This window comes from Martes martes (genome assembly GCF_963455335.1).
Source record: "Martes martes genome assembly, chromosome: 11".
Taxonomy (NCBI): Eukaryota; Metazoa; Chordata; class Mammalia; order Carnivora; family Mustelidae; genus Martes; species Martes martes.
In genome coordinates this window covers 105,448,875-105,470,527 of record NC_137899.1, presented here as the reverse complement: position 1 = coordinate 105,470,527, position 21,653 = coordinate 105,448,875, and the positions used below count along the sequence as shown (strand labels likewise).

At 59.2% G+C, this 21,653-nt stretch overlaps 1 protein-coding gene across 1 annotated transcript in view; it reads left to right on the top strand.

Moving 5' to 3' along the window:
- Positions 1–21,653, top strand: part of CNPY1 (canopy FGF signaling regulator 1) — a gene marked incomplete at its 3' end in the record, with an annotated part of 71,934 nt that overhangs the window by 16,830 nt on the left and 33,451 nt on the right. The window contains exon 2 of the mRNA XM_080818766.1: positions 2,445–2,557. Within this exon, the coding sequence (XP_080674892.1) occupies positions 2,459–2,557 (99 nt within the window). The 5' untranslated portion in view covers positions 2,445–2,458. The remainder of the gene's footprint in view (positions 1–2,444; positions 2,558–21,653) is intronic.

Genomic DNA, 21,653 nt, shown 5'->3' with positions numbered 1-21,653 from the left:
AACTGATGGTGAGTGGGGTTTGCCCGGGCATAGGGCAAGCTGGAACAGTGGTGGTCGAGCAGTGTCCTAGAGGACAGGGCATACTGTCCCCAGCCTCGGAGGCCGAGCCCTGCAGCCCTTCCTCTGCTGTCTCTGCCCTCCCTGGGCCCGAAGGCCTGGCCGAGCTCATCGGGCCCCCACCGTGGGCTGGGAGGGGCAGCACCAGGGCCGAGGGTGCGTGCTGCCTCTCCCTTCAGGAAGATCCCAGAACAGGGTCCAGAGCCACGCCCAGCTGTCAGGGACAGGGACAGGAAGTGTGTGTTCTCTGTGGCCAAGCGAGTAGCTATGCGTTCCTTCACTGGGGATGGAGGGACACCAGTGCCGGGAGGAGAAAGTGCCACATGGACCGCCCAGGCAGCGGCAAGAGGCCGACACACCTTCCGTCTCCTGCTGGCGATGGCCTCGGACAGACAGGCTGTTTTGTTCGGGGTAGATTATGCCCAGAGACTGAGATTGTCCTTGCTAGGAATTTATTTAACACAGGTTCACTGCGGGGGACAACACGAACACCTCACAAACCAGTAGCACGCGGGCCAATGTCTCTTAATAAGCCAATAAGGAAACGACCCTCCGAACCCACGATACATGAATTCCGCTTTGTTCCGGGCAAAGGGGGACGGAGGAAACAAAGCCCAGGTTTAGTGGAGCTGAATTCTCCATCACTTGTTTCTCGGTAGATCAGTCCTTCCAACCAAACCCCGGCACCAGCTCCCCACCCAGGTCCCTCGCTGCTGGGCCACGGTGCCCGGGGTTGGCGGGGAAGGCGGGCCGCTCCGGACGGCCTCTCTCCGGGGCCACTGCACACCTTCAGAGGTGTCCCCGAGGAAGAGCCTGCCCACGGCAGGAGCAGGGGGCTCGAGGTCGTCGGAGAGCTGCTGAGATCAGTAAGGAGTAGACTTGCCCGGTCAGAACCCTCTTGGAAGACCTCCCGAGTCCTGGATGTTGGAGCGATGAGATCCCGAGATGGCGGCCGCCCCAGAGGTGCTTATCGAGGAGCACTCGGTAGCCCGGCGGTTTTGATAACATCGTCCTGACGCGGCCTCCTCAGTGTCAGCCATTTCTTTCTGGGGTCAGTACAATTCCATAAAATAGGTTCCAACCGCAAACAACTTGGTCCGAAACAAGCTCGCAAAACAATTTGAAATCCCCACCATGGGACGCATGCGGTCCTGGGGACACGGACAGGACTTCTCGCTCCGTAACAGGTACTCAGAGTGGTCTGGGCTGCTCACGAGGGCCGGGAGCCAGTGGCCGGGTGACTCCCGGCCAGTTGCGGGTGGAGGCAGGACGGCGCCGGGGTCTGAGCTCCGAATCTGCAGGCAGTCGAGACACTCAGGGCGGCTTGCTTTCGGGAGACGCGCTCGCTCCCGGAGTCCTGGGGCAAGGTGCTTGATCTCCCGGTCCCGGCCGAGAGGTGGGGGTGGTACCGGGGTCGCTCTCCCTGGCTGTGTGCATGTGGAAGGCATGCCACATGGGAGCACAGCTGGTCGGTGCCCGGAGGGCAAGAAGCAGCCGGGAGAGTGAGCTCCGGCCGGACTCTGCTGGGCCTTTGTTCTCATTGGTGCGGGCTGAGCTCTCAGCCTTCCTCCTCGGACGTATGATCAGGACATCGCGCTAAGGCCATGGGGTCTCCAGTGTCAGAATTCACACACTGGGCATTTAAAGGTTATGCTGTTCTAACAAAGGGACCGGGATGCTTATGTAAGAACGTGCTCGTTGCCTCCTTCTACACCAGAGTGTCCTGAACAGTGGGGGCCTTGCTTGGGGCGGGGGTGGGGGGTCATGCAGAAGACCAGGTTCCCCCAACATCCCTCCTCCACGGTTGGGGCAAAGAAGGCAAGTCCAGAATCAGTTTCCTATTGGGCAAACAACGTTGGGGGCATCATTTCGTTGACTTGTTAATGGTGACAATTCTTCGCTGGGGAGGCAGAACCTGGAAAGAAGGGACAAAACCAGCCACGTAGCCCGTAAGAGGCAAGTTTCGGAGGCTCCCGGAGATTTTACATACAGCAAAAATGGGTCATCGGGAGCAGGGCCCAGTTGGGGCAAACCTTTCCCATAAAGCACTCCAAGGTTCCCTGAGTGTAATTCATGCAACCCGGTGGGGCCTGGGGGGTCTCTGACAGGCAAGGAGCAAGGGCCTCTCTATTCTTTAAAAAAGCATATTTTAAATGAAAAGGTCAAACGTCTGTGGTTTAAAAAAAGACACTGTACAAAAGAGTGCACAAAGAAAACGAGCCTCTTGGAAATCTCTGTTCGTCTCCGCATGTGGAGAAGCGTCGGAGAACGAGAACCTTCCCTGCTTCCGGGGGGCGCGCACGTGCTGAGGGTCCCGCCGGAGGAGGGCTCCGAGGGGCCTCCCTCTGCCCCTTCCGGAGGTAACAGACGCTTCGTGCCTTGTTCAGCCTGCAGGGCCCTGATGGACGAGGTGGAGTACGACGTCACCCAGGCTCGGCAGAAGACGACCAAGGTGGGCGCTTTCCGGATGAATCCTGACGGGACGCAGGAGAGGAGAAAGGTAGCGGAAAAGAAATCGCGAGCCAGTGTCTAATTGCGGATGTGGGCAATTACCAACCATTTATCCAAACAGCAGTTGGTCTTAATCTTGTAACCTTCTTCTTGTTCAGGGTATCAGCTCTAAATTGCTTCCGAGTCCTGGGGGACCCAAAGTAATCTTTAAGCTTGAAATTGAAGTCTCTCTCCCAGCACCTAAATTTTGTGTCTTGTCGTGTCGGAAGACATTTCGGCACTATTGTTCCTCAGGATAAAAATAGCACTTCCATGGTTCTTGGCGAGGCCGGCGGGGGCCCAGGGCGGCTTCGGGGCTGCCTGGAGCCGCCGGAACGCGAAGCACCCTCCCCGAGGCTCCCTCCCCTCCCTCCAAGGTCTACAGAGATGGCTATGGGGTGGGAATGCCAGACCCACCTCCGGGGCAGACTGGACAGACGCGGGCCCTTGTGTGAAGGGAAAGAAGGATGTGGTTCCTCCGCGGAGACCTCTGGAGAGGGGCCCGCCCCTGCACCGCTGACGGTGGGTCTGAGGAGCCGGGAGGGTTGTGGGGGGCCACTGTGAGCGCAGACTCGTCTCCTCCCCAGCCTGGCACTAGGGTCCTGATGCTCCAACACAGAAGCCGACTGCAGTACCATCCTGGGCAAAACACAGTCGGAGAAGTTTTCTCCGGAGTCGCCCACCTTACTCTGAGCGAAACACAAACCAGTTTGGGATTCCTTGCTCTTTCGTCCAATGGACTGTGCTCTATTTTAGGGCAAATAATTGAAGTGGTCTGTCTGCTTTTTCCGGGATTGCATGCCCATCAGAGAGGAAGGGAGGAGGGGAGGGCAAGGTCCAGCCGAGGAGTCCATGGGGAGTCGCCCTGCACGCCAGCCTCCGTGGAGGGCCTCTGTGGGATGTTGGCCCCGGTCAGGAGGGCGGGACGCTCTCCTCCAAGTCAGCACACCTGCTTCGAACGAGGGTGGGAGCTCAGGTCTTTCTTGGGATTGTTGCGTCTTGAAGTCAGAGACAAGGACAGATCCCTAAAGTTCAGATGGTGTCACCGAAAGGATCAAGGTAACTGTGCAGGCCGCTGCCGCTGCTTAGCCACAGGCATCCTCTGGCCCCACGGGGTCACAGCAGACAAGAGAGGAGCAGGCCCAGGCCCGGGCGCCCGCCGCAGCAGACTCCCGCGGCCAGGCAGGGCCGGGAGATGTCTGTGCACAGACCCCCGCAGCCCCGAAAATGAATGGGGTGTTCATATCAGCCTCGGTTAGCATGTGGTCGTCCCATGCTTCGTTACTGCGCCTGGGCCCGGAGAAAGGAAGACATACGTCTTTCAAGAGTCCGGGGGTGAAAGGGAGGGAGGCGGGAGACACGGGGGGTCCCAGGCAGAGGGCACAAGGCCGGCCCGCAGAGCCTCAGGGCCCAAGCTGGATGGAGGGCCGCGTGGGGGTTCGCAGGGGCACCCCCAGCCCTCCCGCCTCCTGCCTCGCCCTGCGTCCTGGCTCAGGTCCGTCCCAACAGGGACTCATGTTGACCTGGAGGAAAGAGGCCTCCTCTCCCCTTCCTCCTGCTGCCAAGCAAATTCCTCGTTGAGTCCGTCGAGCTGAGACAAGCTTTCAGTTTTGCCACAAACTCTCTGTCTGGGGACTGTTCAAAAGCCATCCTTCCGCTGTGTTCCTCGGTTAACCAGGGTGACCTCACAGTCGTGGCTCATGGAGTGGATGCTGCCCTGGGTCGTGCTCCCCTTGGGGTCGTGCTCCCTTGGAGCTACCCCTATCCCCCCCCCCAGCAGGGTTCCCTCGGCAGGCGCGAGGGTGGGTCTGCAAGGCCCCCCAGAAGGCGGCTCTTTAAAGCCCCCCTGTTTGGGAGCCGTGTGGTTTTGGGGTCAGGGGTGGAGGTCAGTTTTCCTGCCTCCGGCCAGCTCCCAGCAGAAGGACCCCAACAACCCCCCCTGTTGAAAGAACCCCGCGGTCTCCCCAGGAAGCTGCCAGGACGTCTCGCATCCTCCCACTCAGAGAGCTCTCGCTGCTGTGATCCAAAACCCCGTGGCGTGGTTTCCTTCGGCGGCAGGCTGCTTGGCCAAACTTGAGATGCGGGGGAGCCTCGCGGCGTGAAGTCAGGCCCTTCAGACGTCCGTCTCGGGTGGGGGCCAGGCAGTTCTCGCCTGGTGCGGCTCCAGAGGCATTTCTCTGTCCTTCTGCTGCGAGCGCGCGGGATGTGCCTTCTCGGCTGGGCATTCGGCAGAGAACAAAGCAAGTGCCTAGCAGGAAGCTGGAGGAGGGAGCCCGGGCCGGGAGAGGCTTCGGGTGCCCGGGGCCCCTCCTGGGCCGCAGGGATGTGGCCGGCCAGAGAGGCAGCGCCGCACACCTTCCTGCGTTTTTCTGCTTTTCCACCCCCCTTCTCGTCCTGTGTTCCTCCAAGGATAAAGGGAAACACTAACGCGCCGTCTGTGTCCTCAGAGCCGAGGGAGCGAGGCACATCCTCCCCAGGGTCCTTGGAAAGTCTCCCCTTTCTCAGAGCACTGGCGGGAGCGTCCCCTGAGAGAGTTTGGGTTCTGAGGGGGACGGGGGAGGAAGCGACATGAGTTGGTCTTCCGAGCACAGCGAGGAGGATAAACGCAGGAGATGGCCCGTGTCCGTGCCAGGCTCTTCACTCTGTGTCCGGCCTGGTGCTGGGGCTGGCCTGGGGAGGGTGGTGTGGGCAGGAGGCACGTGGGCCCCAGCTGCTCTGGGCTGGGTCTCACTCGGTGAGAAGATTTGAGGACAGCGAGGGGGACCCTGAGTTGTGGCCACAGTTGCCCTGTCCCTGCGTGCTCGCCAGGCCGTACCCCTGCCGGCCCCACTGTGTTTGGGTGGGCTGTGCCATCTCCCTGCCCCTCGCTGGTTCACAGCTGGCCTCGTGTTGAGCTCTCCCTTCCGTCTTTCCTCCTCAGCTCCGCGCACACACGAGCCAGGGCTGGCCTGCCTCTGGGGTCACTTGCCAGAGCCACAGACTACCAGACGTGGCTGCCGATGTGGCCACCAGCAGGATGCTGGGAGGCGGGGACACCGCGAGAGCTGTCCCTCGGAGGACTGGGCAGGACCCCGGGCGGGCAGGGTTAGGGGAGTGGGTGGGGGCGTGGCAGGTGCAGACTTCCAGCGAGACCTGCTCTCGGCCGGACAGTTTTTCCCGACTGAGCAAGAAGGGCTACCCCCCAGGGAGCAGCCCCAGGAATGGGGGTTTCGGCCCTCTGGGGGGTCTTCAGGGCACTCGTCAGGTGTGCCGGGCACAGCTCGAGGAGGTCCCCAGTAGAGTTAGGCCCGAGCCGCTCCCGGAGAGCACGCCTTTCTTGGCCGCCCCCACTCCCCAGAGCTCTGCCCCTTCCGCTCCCAGGCCTTGGGGGCCTCCCAAGCACGTGGCCGCTGGAGGCAGCCTTCGGGGCACACTGTCCCTCCATGAGCCTCCAAGTTTCCTTTGACTTATGCTCACAGATCTGAGTGTGGAAGTGTGGGTGCTCTTGGATGGAGGCGGGAGCCCCCACCAGCTCTCCACCCGGCCAGAGCCTGGGAGAGGACACCCCCACTTCTCCGAGTTGTGACGGGGCCAGGCTGGCACGCAGTTGCCGCATGGACCAGAAGGCTGGGGGGGGGATGGCACGTGTGGCAGGGGTGTGAGGAACGGTGTCCTCTGCTCCAACAGCCACGACCTTCCGGGTAGCTCGCAGGTTTTCAGTGTCCGATGTTAGAGACAGCACCCACGACAGATGGCCGTACAGCCCGCGGGCCACCACCGCCCAGAGACTGACGAGGCTTTGCTGGGAACGTCCTCCTGTCTCCTCCTTGGAAATGGAGACACTGAGTTCACCCACAGCCACGTTTTTCTTGATGTTGTCTAAGGAAAGGCACATGCTTGTCCCCATCTCGCCGGGCCATGTCTCTGCAGCAGAGTGGGGACAGAGGGTGTGCAGAACCCTCCCCGCAGTGCCTGGTCTATCCACGCCTGACACCTCCCCTGCCTTGTGACAAAGCCACATCCCTGCAGTGAGAGACAGGCGGCATCAGGTCCTGGGTGTCCTCTTCCTCGTTTTCAACACGGAATGGCAGCAGGTGTAGGAACAGGGTGAGCAACACAGCCCAAAGCAATTCGGAGGCAGTCACTTAGTGTTTGTTTTTTAAGCAAGTGTGTCTCCTCCTCTCCTACAAAGGACACCACCCAGACCTGCAGGAATGGGGTGTAACTGAATTTCTAATTTTTTTTAAAGATTTTATTTATTTGACAGAGAAAGAGATCACAAGCAGGCAGAGAGGCAGGCAGAGGGAGAGGGGAAGCAGGCTCCCCGCCGAGCAGAGAGCCCGCTGCGGGGCTCGATCCCAGGACCCTGAGGCAGAGGGTTAACCCACTGAGCCACCCAGGCGCCCCATAAGTGAATTTCTACTGTCGTGCTGGAGACCCAGAGTCCGGAAGCAGCGGTGTGAGGACGCACACTCCGTCCACCGGACACAGGAGCTCCAGGTCCCTGTGCTCCTACCTGGCGGGACCCAGGACCTATCTGTCTCACGTACGAGCGGCGGCTGAAAAGGCAGAACACGAAGGCCTCCTTTGCCTCGACCGAGTGAGAATATGCCAAGTTCTCTAAATTTTGGAAGTTCAAACAGCAAAGCCCATCCATCAGTAACGATGGTGGTGTAGACTAGAAGTAATGCCTTTTTGGTAGATTCTTTTAACAGCTGTGGAAGGTAAGTCAGACCACTTTAATTAGCTTCATTTTAGAAATATGGTTGAGGCTCAGAAAGCTTTAGTGATTCCCTAAATTTTGGCAAATTGTTATTAATTTAACTTGCTGGTAAGTCAACTTAGATTCCACATCATTTGCTATCGATAAAACAACCCTGTCCTATTATATCCTGCATAACACTAGGTTACCCCAGCATCACGGAGTTGTGCAGTGCACAACCGGCACAACTGTATGTGGGGCCCTGTTTGCTATTGAGATGAGAGGCACGGGCCTTTGTAATAGGCCGGCTAGGAGGCAGAGGGGAATTTAGTCCCTAGGTAATTTTCAGACTATAGCCTGCCACCTGCAGGTGTGGTGGGGGGAAACCAGCTTGTCAAAATACAGAGTATCAGAGTGATCAGAGCAAAGGAAATGCTATCTTGTGACACCATGTAATGAGCTGCAATGCAAAAAGTGGGTCATGTCCAAAAAACTGAAAGCCACCATAGCAGATGGCTGTTCTCAGCATGGGACAGTAGCCTAAAGATATTTCATCTGGGAAGATTATTAACACCCAAACAGTGCTGCAGTAATTCCTGACTCCCTCTGCAGAACCTGCCAGGACTTGTCTGAAACCAGACACCACGGGGGACCCGGCTGGGAGCTGGTGGTCTATACAATTCCTAGGCCAAGGGTGCTGGGCAGTGAGGGCAGGGCTGATGTCTCCCCAGCCCAGTGGCAGCCCCAGTGGCTGTGTCCCCATGCGATGATCTTGCATCAGGATCCAGGTGCAAGTTCAGCTTGTGCTGAATGTGGTGTAGACAAGTTCTCACCTAGAAGGAGTGACACCCGGACCGCGGGAACACCGCACGGGATAACCAGAAGACATAACATTTGTTCTTTGTCTTCCATTCCTGGCACACAGCTCCGGAGACCTGGGTAGTGTCCTGAGTGACTGGGATGAGAGCTGATGCTAATGAGGTGACCCTTGGGGTTGAACTCCCAATCCTACCCGGACCCCCTGGGGAGGGGAGGGGGCTGGGTCAGGGTTCAATCACCAATAGCCGATGATTTGATCAACCACACTGACATACGAAACCTTCATTACAACACTCAGAGCACGAAAGGAAAAGCTTTGTATCCTGTTCTTTTAACATGTGGGAAATTTGGGGCAACCCTCTTGGGTCCCCTGCCTGCTTGGGAGCCTCATACTATCACTTTGCTTCGCTGCCTAAAAAAAAAAAAAAAAAAAAGTTGGGGTGTGCCTGGGAGGCTCAGTTGCTTAAGCATCTGACCTCGGCTCAGGTCGTGGTCTTAGGGTCCCACGGTGGGCTCCCTGCTCAACAAGGAACCTGCTTCTCCATCTCCCTCTGCCCCCCCACCGCCCCCCACACTCCTGCTCTCTCTCTCTCAAATAAACAAAATCTTACACACACACACACACACACACACACACACACGGGAAATTTGTCCTGAAGCCTCACCTCCATCTCCAAAACACTTCTCTCCTGGGTCAGGGTCAGGAGTGTCCTCAAGACCCACAGATAAACCCCTCTCTGGGCAAGGGAACCTGCCCACTGGGGGTCTCCATCGGTGGAGACCCTGACTCAGGTCTCCCGAGGGAGCCTGCTTGAGCACAGGACGGGCAACAGGGGTGGGGTCTGCACACGGGAGGCTGGAGGGTGGCTCTCTGCTGTACAGCGTCTGGTGCCAAGCAAGGAGCGCTCAGGGAACGGGGGTCGGGAGGTGGGGGGCGAACAAGCAGCCGGCCAGAACCCCGGTGTGGTGCAGGAGCCTGGAGAGGGGGGCAGGGGCCGGTCGGGGGTTCTTCCTTGCATTTTCTGGTCTACAAGGGAAGGTGATGGTGTGCGCTGGATTGCAGGGCCGGGAACTCTACCGAGTAAGTGGGAATCTGGGGGATCACCCCTAAGTTGGTCTGTGGACATTGTCAGCCCGTAGACAACATTTTAATAAGTGTTACTTTGATAACAATTGTGAATAAAAATGTCTTCAGGAAACTGTAGATCACCAACCATAAAAAAGCAAAACAAAAAGCAAATCCCAAAAACCAAAGCAGAAAGGTGTTTTTCAGCAAAAAAAGAGGTTATGAACCAGTTTGTACAGGCGACCCTATGTATACACGTACGTTGTGGGCAGAAAGCTTCCAGAATATACTTCATAAAGGCGGGCACACTTATTTTTGGGTACTACCGTGACTGTCTTCTCTTTTTACTTGTCTTTTAAATTTTTTTCCATACTGAACACATTATCACTGTAATTAAAAAACACAGTGTGGGTTTTGGGGTGGGTTTTTTTTTTTTTTTAGAAATCAAAAGAATTCCATGTCATTTCAAGAATTCTGCTGCTAAAATGTAGCATTGTTTAGTGGGAAAGACATGCACACAGATTCGTGGTTTTCTGTTTTACAAAGTACTTGACATAAAGCTACACTGTGGCTTTCTCCTGATTTGTTCAGTGCCCGTTCCTGGGGCTCATACTGGCCAATGAGTAACACGGTCGGCATGCACTTGTCGCCTGGACATTGTGAGAGTCCCGGCAAGACGGGGTTGGACTGGGTGGCTTTTAAGCTCTGTCTGGTCTGGCTCTGTCTTCTCCCTGTAGTACTTGCGGCCAAGAACCTCCCCTGGGACGCAGGTCTCCCCTCTCCCAACCTTGTTCCGGGAAACGGACAGGTGTTAGTGTGTTCGGTACGAGGTAACGCGGACCGGTCCACTTACACTCTTCTTCTTCCCTTCCTCCTAGGAGTGAGAGGAGTGAAATCTAGTCCTCGAGACCGAACAGTTGGGGTTCTGTGCGCTTGTGAGAAAAATCCGTCTGGTGACTTTAATTGTATATCATCTTTTATTTTACTTCTCTACTTTTTTGTAAAAGAGAACCGCCGCTACTCAAGGTTTCGCCAACATGATTCTTTAGTGTCCCATGGTGGGAGCCTAGTCCTTGCTCACGCCGGGCCCCCCTGCAGGTCGGCAGGGAGTCAGCCCCACCCAGAGTCCTGGTCACTGTCCCTAGAGTCCTCGCTGTGCGGCAGGATGGTGGGGCAGGAGGAGTACTTGGGGAGGTTTTCCGGGCAGACCGCATGAAGGTTGGGGTACCTTACTTTTGCCCACACGCTGTGGCTGGGATGTCACACGTCCTCACCCAGCTGCAAGACGGGCTGGAAACGGCTGAGCTGTGTGTCCAGGAGGAGAAAGAGACGGTGCAGTGACCATTTTGCCGTTGCGCTGGTGACACGGCGTGCGTCCCAGAGCTCGGCGTGCGTGAGTGGGGTTCCCGCAGACCCAGCACCGTAGAGCTCGAGTTCAGAGCCGCCCGAGGCTCGACAGCCTCCCAGGGCAGGCGGGACCACCGGCGAGCCCCACAGGCTTACCTGGTAACACGGCCAGGGGAGACCAGCCCGGCCCGCACTCTAACCACCCCCGGGTTTCTGGCCTGCGGCCAGTTCTTCTAGCAAACGTCAGCAGGCAGGGCTCCGCGGAGAGTAAGACCCCCTCGCTGTTTAAAACAGGAAGGAATTTGGTGGAGGCTTTTAGATGCTTCCACACCCAGACCCCCAGGGAGCAACCCACAGGAGAAGGGGGAGTCCAGAGGCCACAGCCCGGCAGCCCTGTTGGGTTCAGGGGGACTGTCCTGAGCTGTGACTCAGGGCCCAGCAAGTGGCTGTGGCTGCTGCCCTTGCAGCTGGGACCTGCCTGCAGGGTCCGCTGCTGTAGAAGGAAAAAAACGGACGCCCTCACCCCCGGCCCCGTCTTACTACGGTTCCCATGCCAGGGTGCCAGGAACCGCTCCGGAAGCTTGGGGGGGTGGCTGCAGACACGCTGGTCGCTGGTCGGAGCGGAACAAGCTGCAGAGAGATGGCCTCCCCTCCCCCATCTCCCCAGGCACAAGGGAATGCGTCCAATTGGCAAGGCCTCTGTCCCAGAAAGAATCCCAGCTGCCAGGAAGGCCGAGCTGTCCGGCCCCCCAGTGCCCGGTGGAGGCGGCCGGCTGGGGCCACGTGCCAGCCTCCCCGCGCCCAGCCTGCTGGCTTCCCGAGCCGGGCGGCAGCCTGACTGTGAGCAGGGAGGCCGTCGGCGCCACGGTTCTCCGGCTCTGCGCATCGGTGGCTCTCACGTCCTCCGGACACCTTCTCGTCTCACTCCCACGGGTTCCGTGAAGCCCAAGTTCCTTCTTTGACCCAGGGCACCTTCGTCGTTCCTGTGACTGTGAACCTAGGCTCTGGCCTCTCCCCATCTCTGGAAAACTCCCTCGCGTGCTCGGGCTCTCCCCTCCCGGGGACCCCACGCTGGCCAGGGAGGTTGACCCCGGGTCTTGGCCCCGCAGCACGGACCTCCCTGGAGGCAGGGGAAGGGCTGCCAAGCAGCCCACAACCGGCAGAAAACACGCATTTGCCACCGGATGAGGTGCGGGGGCGCCAGCGCGGGTTGCTGGGGAGAGTCGGAGCAGCCGGGGCCCTGGGGGTGTGGAATCTGCCTTCGGGAACTGGGGCAGGCTCCTGGGTCTGTCTGCCCGTCCTGGGGTGGGAGGAGCCTCCTCCAGGCTCTCTCCCTCCTGCCACATGTCCCACCACTTCTCGGGCTCCTACTTGGCCCAGATGGCTCCCTCATTAGCCAGGGTAGCCTCCAGCTCCCTTCACCCCCTTCCGGAGAATAGTCCTGACCCAGAAAGTACCCATCTCCTCCACCACCAGCCTTTTTCAACCGCATCATGGACAGGTGACATGCCCAGACGCCGAGCGCCGGGCAAGGGCTGAAGGTTCCTGATCCTACACCCTGTTTCTGTCGCTCACAGAGCGGCCCAGAGTCTGGGAACCCTGTGCCCCCATGCAGCTGGAGGCCTTCTGTGTCCTACGGGACCGCTGGGTCCTCCTTCACCCACCTCCCCGTCTCGCGCAGCCCCTCCTTGCCTCCACCTCCAAGTTGCCCAGGACCTGTCCCGGGGCTGCCTCTGGGTCAATGCCATTGCCCCCGCCAAGATGGAAACAGCCCCAGTAGACAATTGCTTCCTTCTCAGCCTGGCAGGTCTCCGGGGAGGCCAGGGTGAAATGCAAGCCGGGGGACAGGAGCAAGCATTGCAAGCTGTGTGTGTGCACACGTGTGTGAAGCGAGCACGTGTGTGATGTGTGCACACAGCACAAATGCATTAGCTTGGGGCTGCCTATCACAGAGCAGAGAGCGTGAGACTCGGTCTCGTGACCTAGGAGGGAGGGCAGGCCTGGCTGGGACCCAAAGCGGGGCCCTCAGGCCTCTGGGACTGTTTGTGGCCCCGGAGAGGGGTGAAGACCCCTTTCTCCCACCCAGTGGTTTGCAGGTGCTGGTGCTGTTCCGGGAGGGGCCAGCAGGGGGCCCTCTCCCCAGGGCTTCCCACCCCGCCCGGCCCTCCTCGCCCCGAACCTGGATTCAACTCTCCTCCTGGTCCCCAGGGATGCGGGGCTGAGGATGATGCAAAATTAAAAGGGAAGGAGATTATTTTAATCCTCTTGGTGGGCGCTGCAGCAACCAGGGCTCGAGCAGCCAAGCGCTGGCCCCATTGGGCGGGCGCGTGGAGGACAGCCACCGGGGCTGCCACGCGCACAGACCTCCGCGGGGACAGGGCGGCCTGAGAGCCCCGAGACCGCTTCCCCGGCGGTGCTCAGGTCTCCCCACGCCGGGCACCGCGGGCGGTGGGATTCGGGCCGGGTGCCACGTCGCACAGCTCTGGGGTGTCGAGCCGGGCGAGGACCGTGGGAAGAGCTGTAGGAATCCTGGCAACTCCCTGACGCCCGGTGGGCGCACGGGGTCTTCTCTCCGTTCCCAATCATCCCAGGCCTCGCGGCCGGCTGGTAGCTGCGTGACCCGTGGCCTCCTCCAGCCTCTAATTGCGCCCAGACTTGGGGGGGGGGGAAGTGAACTGGAACATTAAATTGCTTGGGAATCTTGGGGCGATGGCACAGACGCCCCCGCTTTCCCTCCTGCTCTCGTCAGCGGTCTCCAGGGCGGAGCGCAGAGCAGCTCCGTTGTCCGCCGGCCCACACCGCGACGGGCTCTGAATTGCCGAACCCTGGCCGGTTCCCTGCTCCCAGCCTCCCTGGGTGGGGCCGGGCCGGGGTGGGAAGAAGACTGCGCTCCTCGGTCCGGGGCTCGGGGGGCCGGGGTGACCGCGGAGGGGCCACGCCATAGGAAACCTGCTGCACACTTACCTGCCTGGGGTGTACGAAGATTCCGGTCACCGCACGCAGGTGAGCTCCGTCTGGTGAACTCCCCGTTTCTCTAGTGGCGAGAGACGTCCCCTTAGACACGTCCCTCATCTTGCCTGGAAGTGAGCAACTTGGAAAGCATGTGCGTGGGAGGCGCGGTTACCTATCTTGTTCCCTGACTCTAGACTGACGGGGTAAACTCTTGGGTCTGGTTGGGGAGACAAACTCTGTTCAAAACGTTCCCCAGGGGCCAGAGATGCCCGTGGGCGGGACAAGCCACAGCCCAGGCCTGCGGCCAGGCTGACAGGCCCCCTGTCCAGGCCGCAAGCTTCTCATTCTTGCGATGTGGGCTCGTTTTGGAAGGGGTATCGTGGGGGTTCCCAACGCAAGTTCTTCTCCGTTGGGTTTGATTTAAGAACAACTCCAGGCAACATTTCTAGGAGCAGACGGCAGGCGATATAAAATAAAGCAATGGTGTAGAAAGGCGTCCTCGTTCCAAAGTGGCGAAGAATCGCTTTCATAGAATTGAAAAAGACAACGACCCTGGGAAAGAAACCCCCTCAGGACTGTCTGCAGACACATCTCTCGGACAAGCACAAGAGACTGAACTTTCGCTGTTAAGAAACTGGCTTGAAAAATCAGGCTGAACTTGCAGAACCCAGTTTTTTTTCCTCTCTGAACGTCAGTTTCGGGCGCCTGGGTGGCTCGGTTGGTCTTGATCTCAGTCAGGGTCGTGAGTCCGAGCCCCACGTTGGGCTCCATGCTGGGTGCAGAGCCTACTGTAAGTAATAAACAAGCAAACATCAGTATCACTTTCCCTTACGGAGCATCCTACTAGCCTTCGATCTAAGTCAACTATTTTGAGCTGGTATTCACACATATTCTATTTTACGTGCTCCAACTGGCATCTGGAACCCAGGTTGGCTTCGTTGTCACACTTAACGCAAAATGGGCGGTGAGGGTCAGGGTAATTTACAGCAAGGAGGGGACCCCTTTGGGCTGAGGTCCTTTCTAATGCTTCTGGACCTCTTTGGGTGTTGGTGTTCAGGGGCTCAGGGCTTAGACGTCTAGGCAACCAACGAGGCAAAATCCCCCTTCCCCGTTTCCGAGGTGTTTCCCTGGAACTCTGTCCCTTTAGCTGTCTCCACTGAGCCTGACGCCCCGCCTGGGGTTTCCCGCGGCTGGACTGTGTGCGGCTATAGGCCGCCAGAGCTCCCTAGCACGCGGCCGAGCAGCTCTCGGGAAACGGAAATACCGAGAAGGAATGATCCCATCTCTGAGCATGGGCTGTGTGTCTTCGGGCACACCTCCGTCTGACTAGGAGGTGCCCGTATGCTGACCCGCAGGGAGGTGAGCCGGGCAGGATGGCCCGCCCGGTGGAAGGCTGCCACCACCCCAACCCCGCTGTGTGCTGGGCAGTCCCTCGTGGGGCCGCACCAGCCCCTGCCCTATTTTCCAACAATGAGCAGACCTGCTCAGCCTTCTCCGAGCCTCCCAGACTTAAATGCCAGGACTAGTGTAATGACCCACGTGCTAGAGTCAAACAGCGTAGAGGGAAAGAAATTCTGTCATTTAGCTTAGTGTTAAGCACCAGAGGCTGGTGTCTGATGTGGACACTGTTCCTCAAGTTTCAAGTTTAAAAAGTAAACACCGAGCATAGAAGGCAGAGATTAATGGTCAAGAATTTTGGCACGCTATGACCCAATTTTTTCTCTTGTAAAGCGTTGATCTACAACAAGAAGTCTGCTAACAAGGAAAGGGTCCCACAGGTTGCAGGACGTGCGGGCCACGGAGGCCTGTCCCCCCTCTCCCCGCCTCCCCGCCACGGGCGTGTGCGCTGAGGCCCAGCGGGTGGGACTGGCCTGGGCTTACCAGCCAAGGGTGCCAAGACTAAGCACCCTGGAGTTCAGACCAGATGCCACTCCAAGGAAGCCCAGGGCAGTGACTCGGGGGCCTTACAAGCCCCCGCAGACACGTACGGCCTGGGGGAGGAGGTGCTCCTGGCCACCAGCGGGCAGAGCAGGGTACAGTGGGAGGCCTTGGAAGCACAGGAGAGGCCCCACGACGGAGGGGTCTCCGGTCTTAAATGCCAGCGGTGCCGAGGGGGGAAAGCCGTGTTCTACGGAGACCAGGTGTTTCCTTTTCTCAGGTGGGGAACCCCAGCGTTTGGGGAAAGTCCTGCCTCTGACTGCACAAAGAAGGCCCCGCTCGACATGCATCGTGGTTTTAGGGTCGCAGGGCCTTTGCTGCCGCTCTGGACCTGGACCGGGGTCAGATCCGGTCGGGAGAGGGGGACGCGTCAGTAGGCAACGGAGGAGTTGGTGTACCCAGGTCCGGGGCGACAGTGCCCCCAAATCCACATCCGCCCGGAGCCTCAGAATGTGACCTTGTCTTTAAACACCATCTTCAGACACATTCTCAGTTGGGACGGGGCGATCTCGCACGGAGGCAAGCCCAGTCCGAGGACCGCAGCGCGCCCCCGAAGGCCGGCAGGGACACAGAGAGACGCAGAGGGGAGGTGGCCTCAGGGAGAGAGGCAGGGATCGGGGGTGCCAGCAAGCAAGGCCGGAGCACGGCAGGGGCGAAGCGTGCGGTCCCGCCGGGGAGAGAGTTCGGAGGCTCGGGCACAATGTGAGAAACAAACAGAACAAAACCACGAGCCAACAGTCGTGCCTCGAGATTTCCGATCAACAGCTCTGCGTCTGGTTTCTCTGGGAGATCTGCAGATCGGCCCCTCGGGCCTCAGTCATCCCTCCACCCAGCGTGTCCTCTGCGCGTCCACCGCCCCCCAGTGGCCTCCCAGGCCGTCAAGCCCAGTGCTCACCGCCAGGGCCAGCGTTCTCCATACAGGTGGACGGTCTGGGTCCGCAACCAGGTCTCTAACAACAGAGACACCTTTTAAGAGATCAAGATGCCGCATGTTTGGAGAAAAATGGGAGCCTCGGGACGCCTTTGGAAGGAAGTGCAGACAAGCTCCCCTTCTTTGGAGTTTGGCTCTAGACGAGGGGCCGCCTGGCACAGCGTGGATAGTCTAATTCAGTGCCCGACCCGAACGTCCCTTCTCTCCAGTTTCCATGTGACCCGCACGTTGGTGACCACATCCCATCCCTCCAGCAGAGCTTAATGTGGGACAGAGAAGGGACGGTGACCTGTGACCAGGGCCACCACCACCCAGCTGCCTGAGACCTGGCCGGTGTGGCTCAGGGACCAGCACCTCGGCCATCCCACACCGGGAAGAGGAGTGGAAAGCCGCGAAGGGAAGCGTTGGCACTGTCAAAGCTCTGATTGAGAGACTTTAAATTTTATATTAAGAGGGTCTTATTCTCCTGCGCATTGTGTAAGTCGAGTGAAGAAATAATTAGGCTCTTTGGACCCTTCTCATGTCTTTCTCTGTGAACTTTCCGGAAACATCAGAGTGAGGGAGCCTCTCCAGCCATGTTGAATTGTTAGAGTTTGGGCCTGTCTGGAGAGCTCTGCTCTCCCTTCTGTATGAAAATGTGGAATTAAGGGTCATCTCTAATATCGTGAGGCTACTTGATTTCACTAACCAGATCACCTGGTTAACCAGGCAGCTCTCGGCCGTCCTGACGCATCAGGAGGGCTCGGGTTCTGATGGAGGGCTCAGGCGATGCCAATCGAAGGCTGGATCTCTGTGGGCTCCTGGGGTCCCCCCAGCAGTGGGCTGGCCATGGGCGGGGGCACCTGCTGGGCTGCGAGCGGCTCTCGGGTGAGAAGTCAGAACAGGGATACTTGTGTCTGAAGACTCCACTTTGGGCTTTCTAATTTTTTTTTCATTAAAAATTTTACATTACCCGAGTAACACGCGGTGATCTGAGCTGGAGCCATGCAGACGACCTTGTAATCCACCTTCCCGTCCACTCAGATGGTCAGCGGTCAGAGAACCCCGCCAGCTTTCCCCATGCTCGTCTAAACTCCCAGAAACATCCACACATTCAGCATTTTTTCTTTTTGTCTTTTTGTCAGTTTAAAGTAATCATGTTATATAGATCCCTCTGAAGAATGTGGAAATGTTAAATAAAATAAACTCAGATGTGCAGTTTCACTGATTTCCTCACGCTCTAGACTGAACTGCCCCCCCCATCCGTATGTCGGAGGCCAGCCCCCCACATGAGCGCGTTGGACGTGGGGCCGTTAGGGAGTGAGTCAGGTTCAAGGAGGCCACGAGGGCAGGGCCTGATCTGATGGATGGACTGGGGTCGTCATGAGAAGAGAAGAAGGCTCCAGAACTCTGTGTCTGCCGAGTGAGGACAGAGAGCCAGCAGGACGGTCCTCACCGGGAACCTAACCCGCCGGCACCTCCATCCTGGGCTCCGGCCTCCAGAAGCGTGGGGAGAGCATTCCTGTCACCTGCGGCCCCGGACGGGGCAGTCAGAGCAGGCTGGGACACCCCCGGTGAGGGTGCATCAGGACCCGTCCAGCCCAGGGGACAGAGGCCCCGCCCGTCTGGGTCTGTGTCTGTCCCCCACCCCCAGCTGACGGTCCCACGGAGGGATGTGTCCGTGCGCTGTGGGCCGAGCGGCGTGGCAGCCAGCCTCCTGGGTCCCCGTCCTGCATGGTGGGCGTGTGTCCCACAGCGCGGGTGCCCCAAAGGGCGGGGGGTCCCACCGCGTGTGCGTTTGCCCAAACCACGTGGCGCGGTTCTTGTCCGCGAAGCTCGCTTGTTTGGCCCCCCGCCCGCAGTGTGCGAGCTGTGCGGTCACACCGTTCTTCGGTTTTGGTGATCTCATCAGCGAACGGCGGCCTTTCCCTCCCCTCAGTTTTGCTGTCCTGGGTTGCGAGTGAAGGGCTGCGGTTAGTCGGCAGCGCGCGGTTCCGTTAGATTTCCCGAGAGCGGGGGGTTGGGGGGGGGGGGTTGTCCTTGACCCGTTCCCTGTCGGCCTGAGTCTTACATCATGATTATTTCACAGCTCGACGGACGGGGTCAGGCGCTCTTGTCCGCCCTCCCCAGTGTGCCCGCCTGTCCCTGGTCACGGGCTGTGGGTGGCCGGCCGTGTCCCTTTTGGTGCACGGACAGCCTTGACTCTGGACGGCTGGGGTTTCTCGTCGTGTCGAAGGCGGCCTCCCCACTCTCGGTCCTACCGACAGTTTTCGGAATTTTCTCCCGATGATCTGTGCTCGTGGGTTTAAGTGCTGCCTCTGTGCAGAGCGTGGCTTTGGACGTGGCGTGAGGTGTGGGCCAGCTTCCTCTTCCGGCGGGTGACGGTCCCCGTGAGGGAGTGAGCCACGACCCTCCTCCCGGGGCTCGGGGGACACCTTGTCGGCTCTTCACGAAGAGGAATTTGTCGGAGACCGAAACGCGGACTTTCCCTCACGCTGTCCTATCAGGAGGATTTCGGTGGCTCCCTTGGCGCTCCTGCGACTTCCCACCTTCCGTTCCGGTTGTTGCGACGCCGTCCCGCGTCTCTGTCCGGGACCGGACCCCCTGTCATCCCCGCGCCCCGCACCTGACGGGGGAGATCTGCTTCCGGGGCTCTCCGCGTCTGCGCAACGAAAGAACAGAGGAGCGGCGTCTGCTCGGGGGTGGGCTGCTTCTCTATCGGTTCTGTGACGTGTTTGGGGACGATTTGCGCTGTTTTGTGAAGACTCTAGGAGAGGGACGGAATGTCAGAGGAAAAGACGATCCGTCACCTGTTAACCTCCTGAGTCGCTCACTTGGGGGTACGTGTCCAAGGACAGGTGTGTGAGGACGGAGAGAGCGTCTGGATGAGGTCGGCGTTTCTAGACGAGACTCGGGGGCTGCAGCTCCGTGCTCGGGTCCGTCCTGCGTCCCCGGAGGGCCGCTTCCCACAGCCAGTCCCGGAGGCGAGCCTGTGACCGGTCCCCGCGTCCGGCGGCGGCCTCCTCCTGCGCTCGCACACGCGCTCTGCTGTGAGCACCGCTGCCCGGGACGGCCTGGAACGCTGGCCACGGTCACCATTGCAGGGGCAGAGGCACCGCGGTCCGATTAACCAGAACGTTCTGGCGAACGGTGAGAACGGCAGCTTTAGCGTCGGGCCTTGCGCGGATTAAACGCTAGACCGTCCTCGGGGAGAAGAGGTAAACCGACGGCTCAGGACTCCCAGCGGATTAGAAACAGTCATTATCCGACGGCGTGCGGTGGTGGGAGAGAATGAAAGATTGTAGCCGCTTAACACAGAATAGGGCTGATTAGCCCGATGCCAGCCACGCAGGCTTCTTTCCATCAGAACAAACCGAAGGTGTGGTAGGACGTGCGGCGTCCCAGCCCGCCCAAGCCTTCCGCCTAGGTCTTCCCCGGGGCCCGGAGCGGTGGGAAGCCTTCCTCTGGCCACGCATGGCCTAGGGGCACATTCACAGCTGCACCGCAGCTCGGAGGGGCCGGGCCGTTGGATCCCCCCATCGGGCGTGCCTGCCAGTGGGCTTGCAAGTCTCCTGGGGTTGCCTGACAACACCACGGACGGGGCAGCCGAAACGGAAACCGGATCTCCTCCCTGCTCGGGAGGCCCGGCGTCCTAACCAAGGTATCGGCAGGCCTGGTTCTTTCTGGAGCACTCAGGAAACACAGATCCCCCATCTCACCCAGCTTCTGCTCGTGGCTGTAGCCGTCCCTCCCCCCAACCCCGTCTCTGCCTCTGTGGGCACATGGCAGTCCCCCCTCTCGATGTCCGCGTCCTCTCCAAGGCTTATAAGGACACCAGTAATGTCAGGATAGAACCAATCCTAAGGGACCATGACCTCTCCTGAGCTAATTATACCCTGCTGACGAATAAGGCGTTCACAGGCACCACGGGTTTGGACCAGAGCATGTCGTTTTTGGGGGGCCACAGTTTGACCCACAACAGGCTTTAGAGTTGATGACCCGAGGCATTCCTGCTGTCTTTCTGATTCCGTGAGGCTGAGTGTATCGATCCTCTCTACCCCGTCATCTGCCAGGCTGTCTCGGGCGATGGGGGTGCTGGAAGGGTGGGGTGACGTCCCTGTGCAGCCCCTCCCCATGCTGGCCGTCTACTAAGCAGTTGCTGGCCGGGGGCCACCTGGCTGGGTTGGTCCCTCCCACCCCCCCACCCCCAGGGAAACAAACCCTAACACGGACCTCCCCTGATGGCAGGAAACACTGCTCCCCTCCCCCGCCACTCCCCACCCCTCCACCCCACCCCCCCACCCCCCTCCGGGACTACGGCCCAATGCCATTTCCCCTTGGTCTCTGGTGTTTGAGTTCATTTCCGGTACCTAAGACTGTTCTCATCCAGGCTGGTTCAGACCATTTGGCACGAATAATTTCACAAGCCTGGTCTTAGACGCTGCACAAAAGTCTAAATACATAATGCATTTCGTAATTCTGTCACACTCCAAACAAGCTGTCAAAACTGTCTGCATGACTTATCCTTAATAAATCCCTAGTCCTGTTAATTGCTCCTTATTCCTCTGAATAAGGGTTGTTGGAATCCACAAATCGGGTAAAGAATGGAGGGATAATGGGGATGAATTTAGAGGATTGCCACCGTTTCTCCCCCAGGACGAAAGGGGCGAGGCCTGGCCGTGGGCACCGAGCAGCCCGCAGCAGGGAGGCTCTCCTGGGCCCTGCGGCTGTGAGCCTGGCAGTGTTTGCAGGGCTCTTGCCTTGGAACCCTCGGCAGGAAAGGGGGGCGTTGAGTGCCTTTGACAAAGATCACCAGGACGGGAGACTGGGTTCTGGGACACTAATTTTCATAGAAACAGTGACTTTGGGGGCACCTCCTCTTTGCTGTGGGGGGTGGGGGTGTGGACAGCAGAGGAGACGGCGCGTCTGGCCCTCGGGAGGACCGTGGAGGTCCCAGGAGTGCCCCGTGGAGGCAGGGAGGGAGTCGCTCCCTCTGGCCCCCGACACTCAGAGAAGGACTAGAGCGTCAGGTAGACCTGGCCGTCTTCCGGCTTCAGCGGAGAGACTGGCTCGTGACCTTAAGCAAGAGCCCTCCCTCTCGGGGGCTGCCGACCGGGCTACACGGGCAGGAGCAGGGACCAAGAGGCCCCCCGGGGCTGCACACGGGCATTGTCATCGTACGCCTGGGTAAAAGCTGCTTTACTCTCCGTTCGGGGCGATGCCGTGTGCTTACTGTGTGTGCACGTGAGCACATGCGTGTGCGTATGTGTGCGTGTGAGCCCGTGTGTGCACGTGTGTGTGCGTGACCCATTTTTAGAACTATGGCCCCATCCTGCAGGGGAGAAGTGCTGTCGGCATCCAGGAAGGGAAGAACGATGTTGGAGGTGGGGGCA